This window comes from Carcharhinus amblyrhynchos, chromosome 14 (assembly GCF_965287045.1).
Source record: "Carcharhinus amblyrhynchos chromosome 14, sCarAmb.v2.hapA, whole genome shotgun sequence".
Taxonomy (NCBI): domain Eukaryota; kingdom Metazoa; phylum Chordata; class Chondrichthyes; order Carcharhiniformes; family Carcharhinidae; genus Carcharhinus; species Carcharhinus amblyrhynchos.
This window is the reverse complement of record NC_137337.1, coordinates 5,781,935-5,801,986: the sequence shown is the minus strand read 5'-3', so window position 1 is coordinate 5,801,986 and position 20,052 is coordinate 5,781,935. Positions and strand designations below refer to the sequence as shown.

The 20,052-nt window shown below is 41.9% G+C and overlaps 1 protein-coding gene across 1 annotated transcript in view; it reads right to left on the bottom strand.

The window, feature by feature from the left end:
- Window positions 1-20,052, bottom strand: part of ttc7b (tetratricopeptide repeat domain 7B) — a 277,583-nt gene that overhangs the window by 218,972 nt on the left and 38,559 nt on the right. The window contains exon 4 of the mRNA XM_080202203.1: window positions 12,157-12,290. Coding sequence (XP_080058329.1) covers window positions 12,157-12,290 — 134 coding nt within the window. The remainder of the gene's footprint in view (window positions 1-12,156; window positions 12,291-20,052) is intronic.

The window sequence follows — 20,052 nt, the reverse complement described above, 5'->3', positions numbered from 1 at the left end:
TTAAGAACTATCATAGTTAATGCACTTCAAAAAAATTTCCATCTCTTTCAGGTATGTTTACCATCATAGAATGCCTACAGTACAAGAGGAGGCCATTCGGCCCATCGAGCCTGCACACTCATCAATCCCACTCAGGCCCTATACTTGTAACCCAACACATTTACCCTGCTCATCCTCCTGATACTCGGGTAATTTAGTACGGCCAATCAGCCTAACCAGCACATCTTTGGAGTGTGGGAGGAAACCGGAACACCCGGAGGAAACCCATGTAGACACAGGAAGAATGTGCAAACTCCACACAGTCACCCAAGGCCAGAACTGAACCTGGGTCCCTGGCACTGTGAGGCAGCAGTGCTAACCACTGTGCCATCTTTACTTCAAAGCAAACTTCAATTAGTCAAAAGTATTGGCCCTACAAATAAACCACTCTGATCTGGCATGTATGACACTGGAATAGCAACGCATAGAACAAAACCAACCTCATCATATTACCATTTTTTTCCTGTTAACAACATTTTAGCAGTGTCCTACTGAATTAGATTGTAGATGTATTTAACTGCAAAAATAATACACAGATAGCTGTAAGTATTTTTGTACAGTCTGATTAGTCACAGAAGCCAGGAAGGTCCCAGCTTTTCCTCACATTTGTGCCAGTAACTGAACCCAAGGAGGCTGCAGTAACACCTGCTCCCAAATAGCCTCCCAAGGGAGGCTATGAAGGGAGACAGCATGTCAAACCATTGGTGCCTAGGCCCTAATCTCCAGAATTTCCCTCTAAACCTCCCAACCTCCCTTTCCTTCTTTAAGATAACTCCATAAAATTTTCTTTTTGACCAAGCTTTTGGTCATCAATGCTATAATCACCTTATGTGGCTCAGTAAGATGTTTAGTTTTCTAATGATCATATGGGGTGTCTTGGGAGGTTTTATGATGTCAAGGGCGCAATACAAGTTGTTGACACCACACTAGGTTAAGTGCAGCCTTGACTTCAAAGGAAGTCACTCCCAACTCACCTCCTTTTCAGCTGTTACATGTGTTTGGATCAAGACTATAATGAGGTCCTCAACTGAGTGATCCTGGCAGAACCCAAACTGAGTACAGGTGACCAGGCTTAAGATGTCCCAAGTTGTGTGGATACCATTGCTGAGTTAATTGCTGCTTGACAGAACGGTCAATGATATCTTCTATAACTTTGCAAAATGATTGTGAGGAGGTGGATGGGGAACTATTTGGTTAGATTGGATCTGTCCCGCTTTTTGTGGACAGGACATATCTGGGTAATTTTTCACATTTTCAAGTAGATGCCAGTACCATAGCCACACTGGAAAAGCTGGGCTCAAACAGCAAATGGTTCTATAAGACCATAAGATATGCTCTGGAGCACGACAACTGAGATGTTGTCAGGGTCCAGTGCGTTTGCTGTTTCTTGATTAATCAAATTGACAGAATCTGTCATCTGTGAGGGTGGGATCTTCAGAAGAAGGTCGAGATAGATCATCTACTCAGCACTGCTAGTAAAGACGGTTACAAATGGTTCAATTTTGTCTTCTGTATTTTGAGCTTCACCACCACTGAGGATGGAGATCTTCATGGAGCCTATTCCCCCATTTTGCTGTTTAATTATCCACTGCCACTGGATGTGGAAGGACTACAAAGCTTTGATCTGATCTATTGATTTTGGGATTGTGTAACAGTTTATTACATTCTGTTTACACAGTTTAATATGGCTGTAGTTTGTGTTGCAGTTTCAGGTTGGCACTCATCTTTAGGTAGAGCTGGTGCAGCTCCTGGGATGCACTTTCACACTCCTCATTGAGCCAGGGTTAAGACAGAAGCATAGAATATAGGAGTAGGCCATTTGGCCCATCGAGCCAGCTCCTCCATTCAGTCTGATATGATTTTCTACATCAACGCCAAACTCCCACTTTCTCACTGTATTTTGTGATGCCTTTGATGCCTAGAAATCTATTCATTTTGCACTGATACGGCCTCCACAGCCTTCGGTGAGACAGAATTCCACAGGTTCACCACCCTCTGAGTGAACAAATTTCTCCTCATCTCAGTCCCAAATGGCCTACTCCGTACCTGGAGACCAGGATCCCTTGTTCTAAAATCTCCAGCCAGGGAAACATCATCCCTACATGCAGTCTGTCCAGCCCTTTAATAAATGTATACATTTCAATGAGATCTCCCCTCATTCTTCTAAATCCCGGTGAATACAGGCTTAGTCCTCTTACGGTCAGCCCCCTGTGTTGGCGGTAATGTATGCAGGGTGATGGATGTTACAGATTGTGATGCAACACAACTCTGCTGCAGCTGATGACCCACAGATGCCATGTTTGAGCTGTGAGAGCTGTTGGTGAATCAATCCTGTTCAGCATAGTGACAGTGCCAAACAGCACCATGGAGGGTGTTCTCAACATATACAGAGGGGGGGGGGGGTTTGGTTTCTGGGAGGATTACTCCTTGGCAGTATTTAAATTTCATTTGAGCTTCCATCCATAGCGTAACCTTTTGTTTCTTTCTCCTGCAAATTATTATCTTGCTTTCCCTTAGATACGTCTATGCTATTCATCTCAAACACTTCATGTGGTGGTGAGTTCCACATTCTAATGACTGACTGGGTAAAAAGACTTTTCCTGGATTATCGATTGGTTTTATTAGTGCCTATCTTATATTTCTGGCCCCTGGTTCCAATCTCCCCCATTTGTGCAAATATTTCTGTCTCTACCTATTCAAAATCTTAAAGACCACAGGTCAATTGAAGAGCCCCAGCCTGTTCAATCTCTCCTGATCAGTATTAACTTTCAACCTGGTATCATCATTGCTAAAAAAACTCAGCCTTCTCCATTGTGTCCATATTCTCTTTTGTGAATTAAGCACAAAATCGCTGAATGCAGCTGCGCAAGGGAATTTTAAGGGTTAATTTTAATTTTCTAAAAGCTTGTCCAGTATTATCAGCTGGGATGTATGATCAACAGTATGTTCAACAGAGATTGATGGATTTCCAATAGTAAAGACATCAAAGGAAATGGGGATCATGCAAAAAAAAATGGCAGAGGCAGAACATCAGCACTGATCTAATTGAATGGCGGAGCAGGCTGGAGGGGATAAATGGCCCATTCCTGCTCATATTTCCTGTATAATAAGAAATCCAGAACTGTTCACAGTATGCTGAGTCTGCACAAATCAAGATTAACATAACTGTTTTACAATTCTATCCCATTGAAATGAATGCCAATTCTTTGTTGACTTTTCTAAATGATCTGATTTTTTTTTAAAAGGAGGAGGGGTGGAGAAAAAAGGAGGAAGAGAGGAAGAATGATGAAAATAAACACTGCAGATTTAGTCAAGGGTATTTAGGGTTAAATAAAAATTCATACCATGGCAATGAATAACTTAGGACAAATTTATTCTAAAACACAGCAATAGAAAGTAGACAATAAATTACATAAATGAAGTGGTGGAACTTTCCATTGTGTAACATGAGAAAGATATTGTTATGTTTGGAGTTTTACAGAAAAGGTACCATATGGTAATATAATTCACAATTCCATGAATATTTCTCTGCAAAATACTAATGCTTGATGGACATCTCCTCCCTTTAGCAAATCAGCATTGCTCACCAAAGCTAGTGAGCATGATTTATACAGCGGTTCAGTTTCAGGGCAGCATTTAATGAATCCTGGCTGCCTAGTAGTTAAGTTTTAAAAGCTGAACACCAACAGGTTTGGGAAAAAACAATTACTGTTCTGAATAAAAGTAACCCTTTCCTGCAGCATCTGAAAATTTGCCATAAATTGGTTGACTTACAGCTACGCTATGTATAGCATGCCTTCTCCTTGACTTATCCTTCATTACAATCTTGAGGGGACATTGCAAGTGCAGACTAAGATCTGTTTTTGTTACCACCATCTGTCTAACTCATCCCATCCTTGCCAACATTAAAACATTCACATTGCAGCAAGACCCGGAAAAAATTCAGGCTTCAGGCTAATAAGTGAGAAGTAACATACAAGTACCAGACAATGACCACCGTCAAACTGCCTAGTCTATAGGCAGTAAAAAGTCTGACAACACCAGGTTTTAGTCCAACCTATTTATTTGATAATATACTCGCAAGCTTTCGGGTTAGCCCCTTCATCAGGTGAATGGAGAGTTCTGGCCTCAGACAGAGCATATAAAGCACAGACAGTTTAGAGATTACTGATTAGAATGCAAATCCTTACACCTAACCTGCTGTTCAAGACCTGAAGTGGCTGATAATGTGAGTGGAAGGAGCACTGATCACAGGTTAAAGAGATGTGTATTGTCTCCAGACAGTACAGTAAGTGAGGTTTTGCAAACCCAGGCAAGTCACGGGGGTTACAGATAGTGCGACATGAACCCAAGATCCCTGTTGAGACCGTCCTCATGTGTGCGGAACTTGGCTATCAGTCTCTGTTCAGTGACTCTGCGCTGTCGTGTGTCGTGAAGGCCGCCTTGGAGAATGCTTACCCGAAGGTCAGAGGCTGAATGCCCGTGACCACTGAAGTGTTCGCCAACAGGAAGGGAACAGTCTTGCCTGGTGACTGTCGAGCGATGTTCATTCATCCGTTGTCGTAGCGTCTGCATGGTCTCCCCAATGTTGGGGTCAACATTGGGGTCAACGGTCTCACAGTAAAAAGTCTGACAACACCAGGTTTTAGTCCAACCTATTTATTAGATAATATTCTCACAAGCTTTCGAGGGGACAGCCTCTTTGTCAGGTGAATGGAGAGTTCAGAACTCTCCATTCACCTGACGAAGAGGCTGTCCCCTCAAAAGCTTGTGAGAATATTATCAAATAAATAGGTTGGACTAAAACCTGGTGTTGTCAGACTTTTTACTGTGTTTACGCCAGTCTAACGCCAGCATACCCACATCGTGTCAACGGTCTCAACAGGGATCTTGGGTTCATGTCGCACTATCTGTAACCCCCGTGACTTGCCTGGGTTTGCAAAACCTCACTTACTGTACTGTCTGGAGACAATACACATCTCTTTAAACTGTGATCAGTGCTCCTTCCACTCACATTATCAGCCACTTCAGGTCTTGAACAGCAGGTTAGGTGTAAGGATTCGCATTCTAATCAGTAATCTCTAAACTGTCTGTGCTTTATATGCTCTGTCTGAGGCCAGAACTCTCCATTCACCTGACGAAGGGGCTAACCCGAAAGCTTGCGAGTATATTATCAAATAAATAGGTTGGACTAAAACCTGGTGTTGTCAGACTTTTTACTGTGTTTACGCCAGTCCAACGCCGGCATACCCACATCATAGTCTATAGGCTACAGAGAGACCTATGTGGAATTTGCATGTATTCTCTGTGTCTGCGTAAGTTTCCTCTGGGTGCTCCAGTCTCCTCCCATAGTGCAAAGATATGCAGGCTACGTGGATTGGCCATGCTAAAATTGCCCTTTAGTTTCCAAAAATGTGTAAGATACTGCAGCAGGCAAATTTAGCAAAGCAGGCCTGATTTTCTGTCCACAGGATGCATATAAAGATTAAACGGACGTTAAACTTTAACTTGCGTGTATCTCAGGCTGCTGCTAACTAACAGATCTTCATGTTGTAAATTAGGCGTCATCCGCCAAGCACTAATAAGAGCTTTTTCTAAAATCTCCACAACCACAAAATTCCAACAGGTTAAGCAGTGAGTGAAGAAAAAATGCAGAGAACTGCATTGCTCGGATTTCAGAGATTGCAGACAACGTGTGGGTTGCAGTTCAGACACCGTTGCACTAGGTTATTGTTTGTTCTTTTTTCTGTTTTATACCGACAGCAGCACTTCAAATGAGGTCAGCCACTGACATCAGCTGAAGTTATAGCCGATGTTAACGTTATAGCTAATGAGCAATTAAGCTGTGAGAAACATTAGTGTCTGAAAAATAGCTCTGTTTTATACGGACAGAAGTAGGAAAGTACATTGTCTCCATCAATTAAACAAACTCTACTCTATCATCCTGAAAATAGGATGACTCAGTAATAGTTCATAACTGTACAATTATTAATACAAAGCTGGTCTCCTAAGTTGTTGCGCAGACAATATGTGTAGTAGAAAAACAGCAGCATTATAGTTCACAATGTAAAACAAATGATTCTGGTAAAATGCAGCTTCATTGCTGCAAATAGTCTGAATCTTATTTCCCGAGAACTTTCAGCATGCTATTGGCTGTGTCAGCTTTTCCACTTCTTCACTCGCTTAATTTCTCACTCGATGCAAATCCTTTGTTTTCTCTGCTCTAATCCAGACATCATTGTCAAATCTGCAAATAGATGCAATTTTTGTATCGCAGAAGAATCTTTACCTTATCTCCACAGGGACAAGTGTGTTGGTCACTTCCATCAATACTGTCAAGGACAGATGTATCTGTGACAGGTGGATTGGTGAGGGTGAGGTCAACTTATGTTTTTCCCTCACTATCAGCCATTGGCCCAGTCTAGCAGCTATGTCCTTTAGGACTCATTCACATTGGCAGTGGTGCTACTGAGCCAGTCTTGTGATGACACTGAAGTCCCCCCACATCTGACCTGATGCCATGAGACTCCATTGGGCCAAAAGGTTAATCTCCAGGACATTTCTGGGAGTAACCCGAGGAAAATAGAATCACAGAATCATAGAATCCTACAGTGCAGAAGGAGGCCATTCAGCCCATGGAGTCTGCACTGACCACAAATCCTATTCCAGGCCCTGTTCCTGTAACTCTAGCTAATCCCCCTGACACTAGGGGCAATTTAGCATCGCCAATCCATCTAACCTGCACATCATTGGATTGTGGGAGGAAACCGGAGCACCCGGAGGAAATCCACGCAAACATGGGGAGAACGCACAAACTCCATGCAGACAGTGACCCAAGGCCAGAATTGAACCGGGGTCCCTGGCACTGTGAGGCAACAGTGCTAACCACTGTGCCACCATACAGGCATAAAAATAAACTCCACATTTTTAATAGTTATGAAAATGTTAGTGATAGGAAATAAAAAGCTGTTTGTCTAATCATCAAATCAGGGAATGAAGATTTTACTGATGTTCAGATAGCACAGGAGAATAGACGTGTTGGATCTGAGGTGATGAAACCTCCAGGGTTATTTGCTGCTGGGGCTGGCAATCCTAGTGATAGTTCCAGAGTCCGCAGATTCTGGCTGCCCAGTTAACTACTGTAAATATAACCAAGGTGAAATGCAGGTTAGCTAACATAAGCAAAGTATTGGAGGTTGTTTGGTATTGCCCACGCTCCTCTTAGGATGCTATTAAAGTGAGCAAGAACACCAGCTGGAAACCATTTCACTGTTCTAGTCTTTTTGAAATATGTTTTTGTTAAAAGGTGTTTTGTGTTTTTCGAAATGTTCCCTATCTGCCAGTCACTGCTTTGTAAGTTTCATATTTGAGTCAATCAATGCAAGGTGAGACGCAAACATTGCGAATGTTAATGATTTCAAATGAGACGGACATGCCATGTGCAGTTAATACTAATACAGTAAATGTCAGAGAGAGCCACAGAAACAGAACCTAGATCAATTATGGACTACCTCCACCGTTGAGGCAATGTAAATGGTCCTTTGGTCAGTGGCGCTCACTCTCTTTCAAAATATCTATTATAAAAAAGAACATTTTGGGTTACAGGGAAAGAACAGGAGGGTGAGACTAGCTGAGTTGCTAGTCTCACTCTCCGATTATACCTGATGGATGCTGTTACAACTCCAACTACTTGCTCTGGATTATAATAACACCAGGTGATGATTATCAGGTGTAGCTTTCGCTTTTGCAAAAATTGTCGATAATGGACTTTAATATGCACATTAAGTCACTTATACCATTTTCCCACCAGCTGCGGTACCATTTGCGATTTTGCACTGCTTAGGTATTGAAGTAATGATACACTTATATGGCAGTAGCACTCAGGGTGCAGTTTGGCCGCTGGTTGACATCTGGCGCATGCAAGTTGCTTACGGAGCTTTGTGGCATTCTAGGAATGCTGCACCCTCTTCAGGCAGCCAGGGAAAAAACACTGAGGACATTTGTATGCAGTGCTATTCAAGTGCAAAAAGTGGAGGGTGAATGGCTACAAATAAAAGATCAGGCAGGATTGAACAATCTCAAAGGGCTGAATGGCCTATTTCTGTTCTTACGTTCCGAAAGATTAGCTTTTTCTGTGCAAGGCATCCGTTTCTTGTGGTATATTTCAGCTCAAAATCCAGGAAAACCTATCCCACAGCAATGCGCCTGTAACAGCTACATCTGCTTGCAGGATAATCACATCATTATTGTATTGATACACAACTTTTCACGTATCACAGGGATTTTCACAGCAACATAACTGTAGTGTTAATGTAAACCTGCGTGTGACACCAGTAAAATAAACTTGAAATACACTTTAAACCACAGAGGCAAAATGATCAACTGGGATTTGGATCATCGGATCTCAGATTGTATAAATATTGGCTGGAGTTTTCCGGCTGCTCCTGTCCCGCCGTCACTGCCAGCATGAATGGAGAATTTGGCACTCAGCCAAATCTTCATCCACTGCAGAAGGACTGGAGAGTCCCAGCTGAGGATGAGTTCAGTGAAGCTGGCCCCATATTTTTGTGCTCAGTGATTTTTGATTTGATTTATTATTGTCACATATATTCATATGCATTGTTTCTTGTGCACTATACCAACAAAGTATACCATTCACAGAGAAGGAAAGGTGAAGAATGTAGTGTTACAGTTATAGCTAGGTTTTAGAGAAAGATCAACTTAATGCAAGGTAAGTGCATTCAAAAGTCTGACAGCAGGAGGAAAGAAGCTGTTCTTGAGTCGGTTGGTACGTGATCTCAGACTTTTATATCTTTTTCCCAAAGGAAGAGGTGGAAAAGAGATGTCTGGGTGTGTGGGGGTTCTTAATTACACTTCCAGATGACACTTAATGACACTTCCAGATGTTAAGGTCAATAGGTGTCTCAAGAAATTCTCAAACCAAACAGCAATATAGTGACATTTCAGTTCGACAATTGTTCAATTTGAATTTCCTGTCTGCCCTAAGCAAGTTCACACCTATTCGATTTAATTTAACTAAAATATCGGGATAACATTCCCTGAAATTGGCTCAAGTTTCTTCAGATGCATGTCAGGCAAGTTTTAGAAAAATTATTAGCTTGGCTATCCTGACTGCTTCATTTAATTGGATCCCAAGTCAGGAAACTGTCCTGGGCCACCTGCTTCACATTTTTAATTAGTTAACCTAAATTTTTATTTGGTGATTTACAGACCCACCAAAGGTCCAGCTGAGAAATATTTTGAGCTAATGCCCTTTCTTCTCCCATCTTTTGTTACATTGCTGTAACCATGAAGTATCCAGCAATTAAAACTGGCTAGCAGAAAAAAAAGAGACTTGAATTTAAATTTCATTGCACCATCTCCCACATAAGCGTCTGAAAGATTTAACATGAATCAGAGTGAAGCGACAGTTAAACAGGCTCATGCGACAACCGAAACTGCCCACTAAGATTTCACAAATAGAAGGGAGATATAAACAAATCCGTTTTTGTTGGTCTCAGAGGTAGAATGCTAAACAGCACAGCTGGGTGGGTGGTGGGTGCTGCTAGGAGAGCACAGACTTTAACCTTTGCCTGAACAGCTGCCTTATGGGAGGGTGTGGAGAAAGGGCACATTTAATGAGCAGGAATGGGCCATTCAATTTGACAATTGCTTAACTTCTCTCTCACCTCTCTGCCCTAACTCCCATATTCCCAATTCTCATCAGCCATGTATCTGCAACCCCCACCCCCAACGAGATAGTGTTGTGAATTGTTAGAATTCTCTAAGTGAAGAAATTTCCCCACATCTCAGTCGTAAATGGATAATCCCCTATCCTGAGACCATGATTCCTTGTTCTGGACTCCACAGCCTGAGGAAAGATCTTTGCAGCATCTACCCGGTCAACACCACTATGAATTTTATATGTAGTGAGAGCAATCTTCTAAATCCCACAGAATAGAAACCATTCTACTCAATCTCTTTTATTGGAGAGTCTGCCCATCTAGTGGACATTTGTTTCACCACCTCTAAGACAGCTATATCCTTCCTTGGGGAAGGAGGCCAAAATGTACATAGTACTCCAGATGTGGTTTCAATAAAGCCTGATATAATTGCAGCAAGTCTTTCCTGTTCTTAAACTCAAACTACTGTGTAATAAGAGCTATAATTTCACTTGACTTCCTAACTACGTGCATTACCTGTGTATATAATACTTGCTGCAATTTGTGTACAAGGACACCCAAATCGCTGAATAACCAGCCTTTCATTTAAAGTGACCAAAGATGTAGTGTAGAGGAAGGAGAGAATAAAGGAAGGCAGGGGTGGGGGAAAGACACCAAAAGAGAAAGTGAGAGCATTTATAAACCGGTTTATCCCATAACCAAAAGAGAAAACACGGGAAAATCTCAGCAGGTCTGGAAGGGGAGAAAAGAGCTGACGTTTCAAGCCCAGAGATGACCCTTTGTCAAAGCTTGGTTACCTGGTTTATCCCATCTTTTGCATGTCCCAATGTGCTTTAAAACTGATTTTCTTTTCTCCTTCATTCATTGGCCACCAGCTGTCAAAGGTTCCATAAATGGCAGTGGGATGAATGAGCATTTGATCTGTTTTTGGTATTATTAAGTGAGGGAGAAATGCTGCCAGTTGAGGATTAAGGTGTAGCGACTTTGTCACTGCATTGCAAGAAGAATGAAGGTGAAAAATGAGTGTGTGTAATCTGGAGGAATGTAAAAGTGGAACTGTCAGCAAAGATCTTTGCAAAAGTGAGATGACATGTGGAGAAGGACTGAAAGATAACTGTCAGGAAAGACTTAACAAAACTTCTCCAGAAAAGAGAAGGCTGAGACGTGACCTGATAAAAGGTCATCAACATTATGAAAGGGTTTGATAGGGTGCACACAGCAAACATATTTCCACTTGTGGGCAAGTCCAAAAACTAAGGGCCATGTATATAAAAACACCACTAATAAATTCATTCGGCAGAAACGTATATACCCTAAATATGGCTAGAATACGAAACTTGCTACCACATGGAGTAACTGAGGCAAAGCTATATAAACATAAGTTTAAATTTATTTATTAGCATCCAGCTTCCCATCCATTGACTCTGTCTACACTTCCCACTGCCTCAGCAAAACAGCCAGCTTAATTAAGGACACCACTCAGCCCAGACATTCTCTCTTCCATCTTCTTCCATTGGGAGAAAGATACAAAAGTCTGAGGTCATGTATCAGCCAACTCAAGAACAGCTTCTTCCCTGCTGCTGTCAGACTTTTGAACGGACTTACCTTGCATCAAGCTGATCCTTCTCTACACCCTAGCTATGACTGTAACACTACATTCTCTCATTTCCTTATCTATGAACTATACGTTTTGTCTGTATAGCGTGCAAGAAACAACACTTTTCACTATGTTAATACATGTAACAATAATAAATCAAATCAAGTTGGCTTATATTAACACTGCAATGAAGTTACTGTGAAAATTCCCTAGTCGCCACATTCTGGCACCTGTTCGGGTACACTGAGGGAGAATTTAGCATGGCCAATGCATCTAATCAGTATGTTTTTTGGAATGTGAGAATATAAAGATAGGATTACTTGAAATAAGGTGGAAGTGGAATACTGGAATAGGCCAGCTGGGCCGAATGGCCTGTTTCTGTGCTGTAAATTTTATGCAATGTTTTGAACAAGGACCAGATTGGAAGGGTACAGTCTTGGAAAAACCTGAAGTTACAGGAGAAAGACAGGTCATCGCCAACTGCACAGAGAGTACTCTGAGGTAAAATTAATTAACGGTAAGCGAGAGGCTGCGTGAAATTTCGTTGTATGGAAGAGCAGAGTGCCAGTATTCAAGACAATAGTGGATGACTGCTCAAGCACACAAGCATTAACATCCTGCCAACTGGCAACTAGTTAGAACTTCCAGGTAATGGTTATTTTGAGCAAATTGCAATGTGTGAAAGCACCAGAAGCATGAGGGGTATTTAGAAAGAATAACTTTCTTTAAAGATTTCAATAAAAAGTAAAATGAAGAGTTAAAAGCACAGTTATAAAAGATTATGAACAGCGTGCTGTTTATAATATCAGCAGTAAAACCCAAGCAGATTCTTCTTACCCTTTCAGTTTCTTGTAAATAAAGCAGAGCTATATCACCAGCTTTCTCATAACATGTAATTATTTCTTGTTCTGTATCGGGCTGCAGATCATTTCTTGGCGACGCCGCTGTTACTAGCTTCTCCAGACACAGACCTAAGGAGAGAAAACATTAGATGTGCTCATTTATAAACTGAACAGAGTTCGAGTCCCTCAGTGGCACAATGGAGAAGTGCATCAAACTGAACAGAACGTGCCCTGGCCCACGGTTTGGTTGCTAACCTGTAATGAGGCTGCTCAAACTAAGACAATGTTGAAGGAGCTCTCATTGGAGACTTAATCAAGAAACGTGGTCAGGGGTCCACATCTTCAACACGTTACATAGCACATTGAGCTTAGAAAATATACCCCAAGCCCAGCCTCAGCTCCAGTTCCAGGCCCAGGCCACACTTTGCAGTTTCCTCACTGACTGCTAGGCTTTTTACTTTTCCATCTCTCCACTTCCAGTATTGGGAGGGCTGTCTTCAAACCCAGCAGACTCATCATACAAACCACCTGGTTCTTCACCCAAGAGTATATTTTCTGAGCAGTTTACATGGGGCTTACATTAAGAAAAATACTCCTACATAATGAGTGCTGGCTTTGTTAGATGTTGGCAAACTCAATATTCTTGGCAATCAAGGAAAACAAATGGGCTGGAATTTTCTGGCTGTACGTGCAGGCGGGGTTGGAAGATCCCACTGATGGCACACCCCCGCTATGGGTTTCCTAGCAGCAAGGGGCGCACCCAACAAGAAACCCCAGGACCAGAAGATCGCGTTGCCAGACTGCCTCTGTGAGAAATGTAGCAGATTGCATGGAAATCTCACCTATTGAGTTTGATCAATTTAAGTACTTGTAATGAAGTAACAGAGGGTTAATGAGGGTAGTGCAATTGATGTTGTGTGTATGGATTTTCAAAAGGTGCTTGATAAAGTAGCACATAATAGACCTGTTTTATAAATAGAAGCATGGAGTATAAAAAGCAAGGATGTTAAGCTAAACTTTTTATCAAACACTAGTTAGGTCTCAAGTGGTGCACAGCATTAATGCAGTGTTCAATTCCGAGCACCACGCATCAGGAAAGAGATTGTGATATTGGAAAGGGAGCAGAGGGGATTTAGAGAATGGTACCAGAAAGGAGGGATTTCAGTTATGTGGACAGCCTGAGAAGACTGAGATTATTCTTCTTAAAGTGGAGAAGGTTAATAGGAAATTTAATAAAGGTGTTTAAAATCCTGATGGTTTGGATAGGGTAAATAAAGAAAAACGCTTCCCAATGGCAAAGGTTGGTAACCAGTGGACATAGCTTCGACGTACTGGTAAAAGAACCAAAGGGAACATAAGGAGACTTGTTTTTTGCATAGGCACTTGCAGTGATTTTAGAATGCAATGCTGAAAGTGTAGTGGAAGCAGATTCAATATTAACATTCAAAAGGAAATTGGATAAATACTTGAAAGGGAAAGAATGAAAGGGCTATGGAGAAAAGAGCAGGAGTGTGGAGATAATTTGTAGCTCTACCCCTGATGGCTAAATGACCTCTTGTCCATCTTGTACCATTCTATGATTCTTAATTATTTGGGTCCAGCTGTGACCAGAGCATATCTGAAGTGTGTGGCGATATCACAGTGGGATCAGGTAGCTATCTAAAGTTGCAAATGTGTGTCCAGGATTTTGAAATGCACGCAAGACTCGCAAGTGCAATGTCACCCTCAATCTGGAATGTAGTGTAAACAAGCTGATTTCAGAGCAACGCAGCCCCACCAGGTGGTGAAGCCACTTGCAGTGACAGTATTTCTGAAATATAAATGGGTTGTGAGACACTCATGCAACAGCAAATTCCAGCAACTTTGCTCGTGGATTGCCATGGAAACTAACTACCATGGTTTATTCATTTTTTTTGGAAACAGCATACCGCAGTAAAATATTTTGACTAGGAAATGACAGGAAGTGCTCAGCAGGGGGTAGTTGCTATTTGCCATAGGAAGAGACACAAGTGGTCCCATTTTTAGTCTTGTATACATTATGATGGCTTCAGCCAATTTCTTTTGTTGCCATAGGAACTCAATGTGACCAGACAAACCTTTTTTTCAAAAAAAACAACTAAGCCTCAGCCTCACAATGTTTCATACAAAATGTGACTGCAGTGATGTTTATAACCTTCAACGGCAGCACCGATTCTAACGGCTTGCCGCATAATTCAGAACTACATTCACAATAGCATGCAGCTATACAGAGCCCTTTAACACACAGCATATGTTAGGTCCTTCGCTGAGGGAAAATAAATGCCAAATGGTGGTGGGAGATATCAGGGAGATGCCTGAAAACAAGCTGTGAAAAAGACACAGTTTTGTGGAGGCCCTTAAGCTTGCAGGACATGAGAAACAGCAAGATTGTTAAACGTCCCAAACAGAGGATCATGGCAGTGCCACCAATTGTGGAGAGCGGCAGTTGCACTGCAGGACAGAACAAGGAGCACACAGACAGAGATACTGGGTTAAACAAGCTTGTAGTTCAAGGATTTGCAAAATAAGGATAAAAATTTTCACAAATCAGAAATGAGGATTGATGAGGACAGCAGAGATGTTCAAGCAGGTTTGGCACAGGACAATCACAGGCAATAGACCATAGGTCATGTTGCAGCATAAGGCTCAGCTAATTAAAACGTGGTCACTGTTGTAATGGAGAAAGTGCAGCAGCCAATTTATGCACAGCAAATTCCCAAAACCTGCAATGTGATAATGACCAGATAATCAATATCATTAAAACAAAATAGTGGTAAATGTTGTCCAGGTACAACTCCCTTCCTCCAAATGACATGCAATCTTTTACATCCACCTGAAAGGGCCCCTGGGGCATTGGTTTAACATTTCAAGCAAGCACCAGGAACCGAGTCAGGGCAAGGGTTTTAGCAATAGTGAGTTATGCTGGAGGCAGGCAAATTTAAGTTGAAGGCATGTGGTCTTGCATACCGTCAAGCTATGTATATCACATCTTCAGATAGTGCTGCCAGGAGGCAGCTTGCAAACAAGGGCAAGAAAGAGACTAAGAAAGGAACAAAAATAGAAAAGCGCTCAAAAATCTCAGGAAGTCTGACAGCATCTGTGGAGAACGTACAGAGCTAATGTTTTAAGTCAGGACTATTCTCCAGCATTTTCTATTTTCATTTCAGATTCCAGCATCTGCAGCATTTTGCCTTTAACTAAGGAAGGAACCTAAGCTACTACAGCAGTGACTATGCAGAGGCAAAGGGAAAAGCACAGAGTAGCCTTGCAGATCTGGGCCACAACTGAACTGAACATAGAGTAGAGGCATCATAAAAAAGGATGAAGTGGGCAACAATCCTAAATGTTTCAAATGAGGTGAAGGGAGAGCTTGCCTGAAGGTTCTTGATATGTTTAAACCGACCATTGGCAGATTTATATTTTTAAATATTATGAGAACATTTATTGGATCACTGCAGGTATAGGGTTGGGCAGAATGATAAATAGCAGTGGATCTTCTGAGACATTTCTGATGGTGAGCTTGGAATCTGAGTGAATTTCTGGGAGACAAAGTAAACAGTTAGTGAGAAAGGGTCCTTGGGTTTACTGTTGGCAAGCAGGAGCCAATCAGGATGAGTGAATATGAAGGAAGAGTTTTCTTTTAATTGGTTCCTGAAAGTTTAAATAAATCATAAGATGTGTTCACGCAACAAAGGGCGCATTTAAAATGTGATGGGCAGATGGCAAGCCTTTAATATAATTAGATGTGTCTCCTGGAGGAACAGAGGGTGATTTATGACATGTTAGGGAGTTGTAAACTGGCATTATGCAGTCAAACACTGGACTACCTACAAATTCAGCAGCAAGCAACTAGAATCGATCTGTAGAATGTTAATAAGGAACTGTTCTAGTCAAGAAATTAGCAACTGTAATTGGAGAACATATCTCAGAAAAACTTAACTTGTTCAAGTGGCAAGACAGTTGATGAACAGTGAAGTCATCCTTAAAGAAAGGGCTTGCATTTATTTGTATAGTGTTTTCACATCCCAAGGAGATCTCAATTGTTTTTGAGATATAAATGCTGTTGTAAAAATGTGGCAGGCATTAATGTATAACAAGGTCCCAGAAACAGCAATGAGATAATGACTAGAATTAGTGATGGTTGTTGAGGAAGAAATATTGTTCAGGGTACAGGAGGGAACTCCCCTGCTCTTCAAAACAGTACCACAAAACTTTCTATAGAGTGTGCAGACCGGGCATTGGTGTGAAATGAGGTTTTCCACGATTCTTAGATCATTCCTGTTGGTAACTGGAAAACTAACCACTGAGCCATGTAGTGAATATTTATCATGGTTCATTGAGGGTTATAAAACTCTATTGCACTGAAATGGTATTTCTAGCAATTCAAAATAATGATACTTGATAGAAGAACCTCCTCCGCCACAGTAAAACCAGATCAATGGAAATCCACTCCATTTCAGTGTCACCTCGGACTGTCCCCTCCAGTTTAATTTATTGCAGTCAACGTTCACTAGCTTTCAGACATGTATATACTACCTTCTTGACGATGAGTGGCAGACAAATCTTTTTAAAGAGGTATGGCCTCAGGAATTCTGAGATACCTTACAGTTTTATCCTGTGTCCAGCACACCTGATTGGGACTTACCACTTTAGCCACAAATCCAGCATCATGGAAAGATTTCCCACACAGGGTTGAAGTATATTCTTAGTCCTCATCCATCACAGGTCCTGTTCTAGCCCTATCATCCTAATTTATATCACAGTTTAATCCATACCTCTCAATTGCTGCCATTAATGAACAGATTTCTGAAATTTGTACTAGTTTCTATTCAAAATATTAAAACAACACAAATATAATTTTACCAGAAGTTCACAACTGTGTTAGCAAACCACACAAAAAGGTGAACATATTCTTTTTGAGATAGGATGCCCAGAATTTAACTTTAAAAAACGGGGGAAAATTCAAATTTGGCAGGGGTGTAATGTCAGTGGGAACGCACTGACTGCATTCATGTTCCTTTCCACAGTGGGCAGTCAAGCCGCTCACATCCATTTTGCACACCCAACATCTACTCGACTTATCGTCTCTGATATAACTTATGAGTCTGCCTGCGGGAAAGGTACAGCCTGCTACTGTAGGAGTGTTTTGGGGTCATGTTGGTGATTGGTTATGGTCTCGGCTTGACAACTCTGGTTGGACACTTTCCAGGACAATTTGTAACATGCACATCCACCTCCTGACTGTCCCTCCCCTGCCCCATTCCCCCACATGCCATTGGTCATCTCATCTTCCATCGCTGTGGCTCCCAGCCTCTCATACCAAATGAAAACCGAGCAGACCCTCCACCGCGCAACTGGATGTTCATTGACTTGAGCTTTCATTCCATTTCTGATATTCTTATGACTAACTGGGTATTCAGAGATGCAGAGAAAACAAAAGCATTTGATTGATTGCGGCAGTGTCCAGGAGATTAATCATTAATTCCTGGAGACTCTAAACCAATCCTGGAGGATTGGCAACTTTAGTATCATTACCCATCAGCTATTAAGTACAATCTAAAGCCCCAGTCTCTAGTTTGCAATATAACATGTGCCAGGTTCAAAGACATAGTTAAATCCTGTTGAGAATGGCGTTTCCCAGCACAATTTTCAACACTGAGGGCAAGGATTACAATTCAGACATTACCTATCAGACAGATAAGCTTTTATATTTCAAAATAAAAATGGAGTCTTCCATCATTAGAATGGATGAGATGCAGCTAACTGCAAATATCAATCTTATCAATAGCACAAAGATACTGAGACTGGATTGTACCATTATCTGTCATATAGACAGTTTAATAAGGATTTTATGACAAAAGCTCGTCAGAACTGTGACTACACCGGATCCCATGGAGACACAGTACTTGTAACTATGGCAACACGACCTATGACAATACAGAATTTTAATGGGGCGTCTGATGAGCAAAATTTAACCTTGTGCATTCTCACCAGCCTGTGTTCAGGGTGCACATCAATAACCAGCTAACTCATCACAGAATGATATAGCACAGGAGGCTATTCCTCCCATTGTGTCTGTACTGGCTCTTTGAAAGCATTATCTAATTAATCTCACACTCTGCTCCTTGCAAAGTTTTCCCCATCAAATTTTACCCCTTATTATTGCAAACCTTCCACAATCCTTGCAAGCAGTGCATTCCAGATCATCACAACCAATTTATAAAAATTTCCACTGGTTCCATTCTTCTCTCCTCTATTCCTTCCTTTCTTGAAAAATGTTCTTTACAACAATAATCTGCTTTGATTATTGCTTAGCGGGGTTGGGGGGAGAATGAAGGGGCTGAATACCCTCCCTTCAGTGCCATAGGCATTCTGTAGTAGACAGGAATAGGGGCAGGTCATTCAGCTTTGAACTTTTTCCTCTATTTATTTAGTTCATTGTGGGATAGAATAACTGGAGTTTTGCTTTGCACTATTGCTGCCACAATTGACCAGCATGTGTTTGGTGCTCTGGGTGTCACAATTCTAACACCAATTTTCGTCTCTTGTTTCACAGATGCCAGTTATTTCCAGCATTGTCTATTTAATTACAGCCTTTTGCTCACTTATAGTTCCCCTATCACTTTATTCACTTTTATAAATTCACTTTTAGGATGCAGGCTTTGCTGCCTACACCAGTGTTTATTATCCATCACTGGTTGCCCTTGAGAAGGTGGTAGTGAGCTGCCATCTTGAACCACTGCAGTCCAAGAGGTGTAAGTACACCTACAGTGCTGTTAGGAAGGCTGATCCAGGATTTTGACCTAGGGGCAGCGAAGGAATGCCAATATATTTCCATGTCAATGAGTGACTTGGAGGAGATCTTCGAGGTAGTGGCGTTCCCAGGTATCTGCTGCTCTTAATAGTGGTCATGGGTTTGGAAGGTGCTGCTTAAGGAACCTAGCTGAGTTCCTGTAATGCATCTTGTAGATGGTACACATGGCTACCACTGTTTGTTGGTGGTGGAGGGATTGAATGTTTGCAGAAGGGGTAACAATCAAGCAGACTGCTTTGTCCTGGCTAATGTCCAGCTTCTTGACTGTCGTTGGAGTCACACTCAACCAGACAAGTGGAGAGTATTCCATTACACCCCTGACTTGTGCCTTGCAGGTTTTGGGATGTCAGGAGGTGAGTTACTTTGCGGGATTCCTAGCCTTTGACCTGCTCTGGTAGCTACAGTATCTAACTGGCTAGTCCAGTTCAGTTTCTGGTCAATGGGGGAATCCAGCAATAGTAATGCTATTGAATGTTATGGGGTGACAGTTAGATTCTCACTTGTTGGAAATGACCATTGCCTGGCACTTGCATGGCACGAACGTTACTTGCCACTTGTCAGCCCGAGCCTGGGTATTGTTCAGGGCTTGCTGCATTTGGACATGGACTGCTTCAGTATGAGGAGTTACGAATGATACTGAACATTGTGTGAGGTTGTTGAGTGTTATGTGATACGCAACGACACTAATCTGTTGTAGACCCCTGCTCTCTTCGTCCCACCATCGATGGCCATGTCTAGAGCCACTTCGGCCCCAGCTGCGGGGTCCTTCTCTAAACCTAACCATCCTGTCCTTCAGATGCTGCTTAAAACCTACCTCCTCCACCTGTGGTTTTCATTTGATTTGGCGTCAATTTTGGCATAATGTTCCTGTGGTGTGCCTTGGGGCATTAAAGTTGCTACATAAATGCAAGATGTTAAGTGCAGAGCCTCCCATCCATTGAGTCTGTCTATATTTCCCGCTGCCTCGGCAAAGCCGCCAGCATGATTAAGGACCCCACGCACTCTGAACATTCTCTCTTCTACCTTCTTCTGTGGGAAAAAGATACAAAGTTTGAGGTC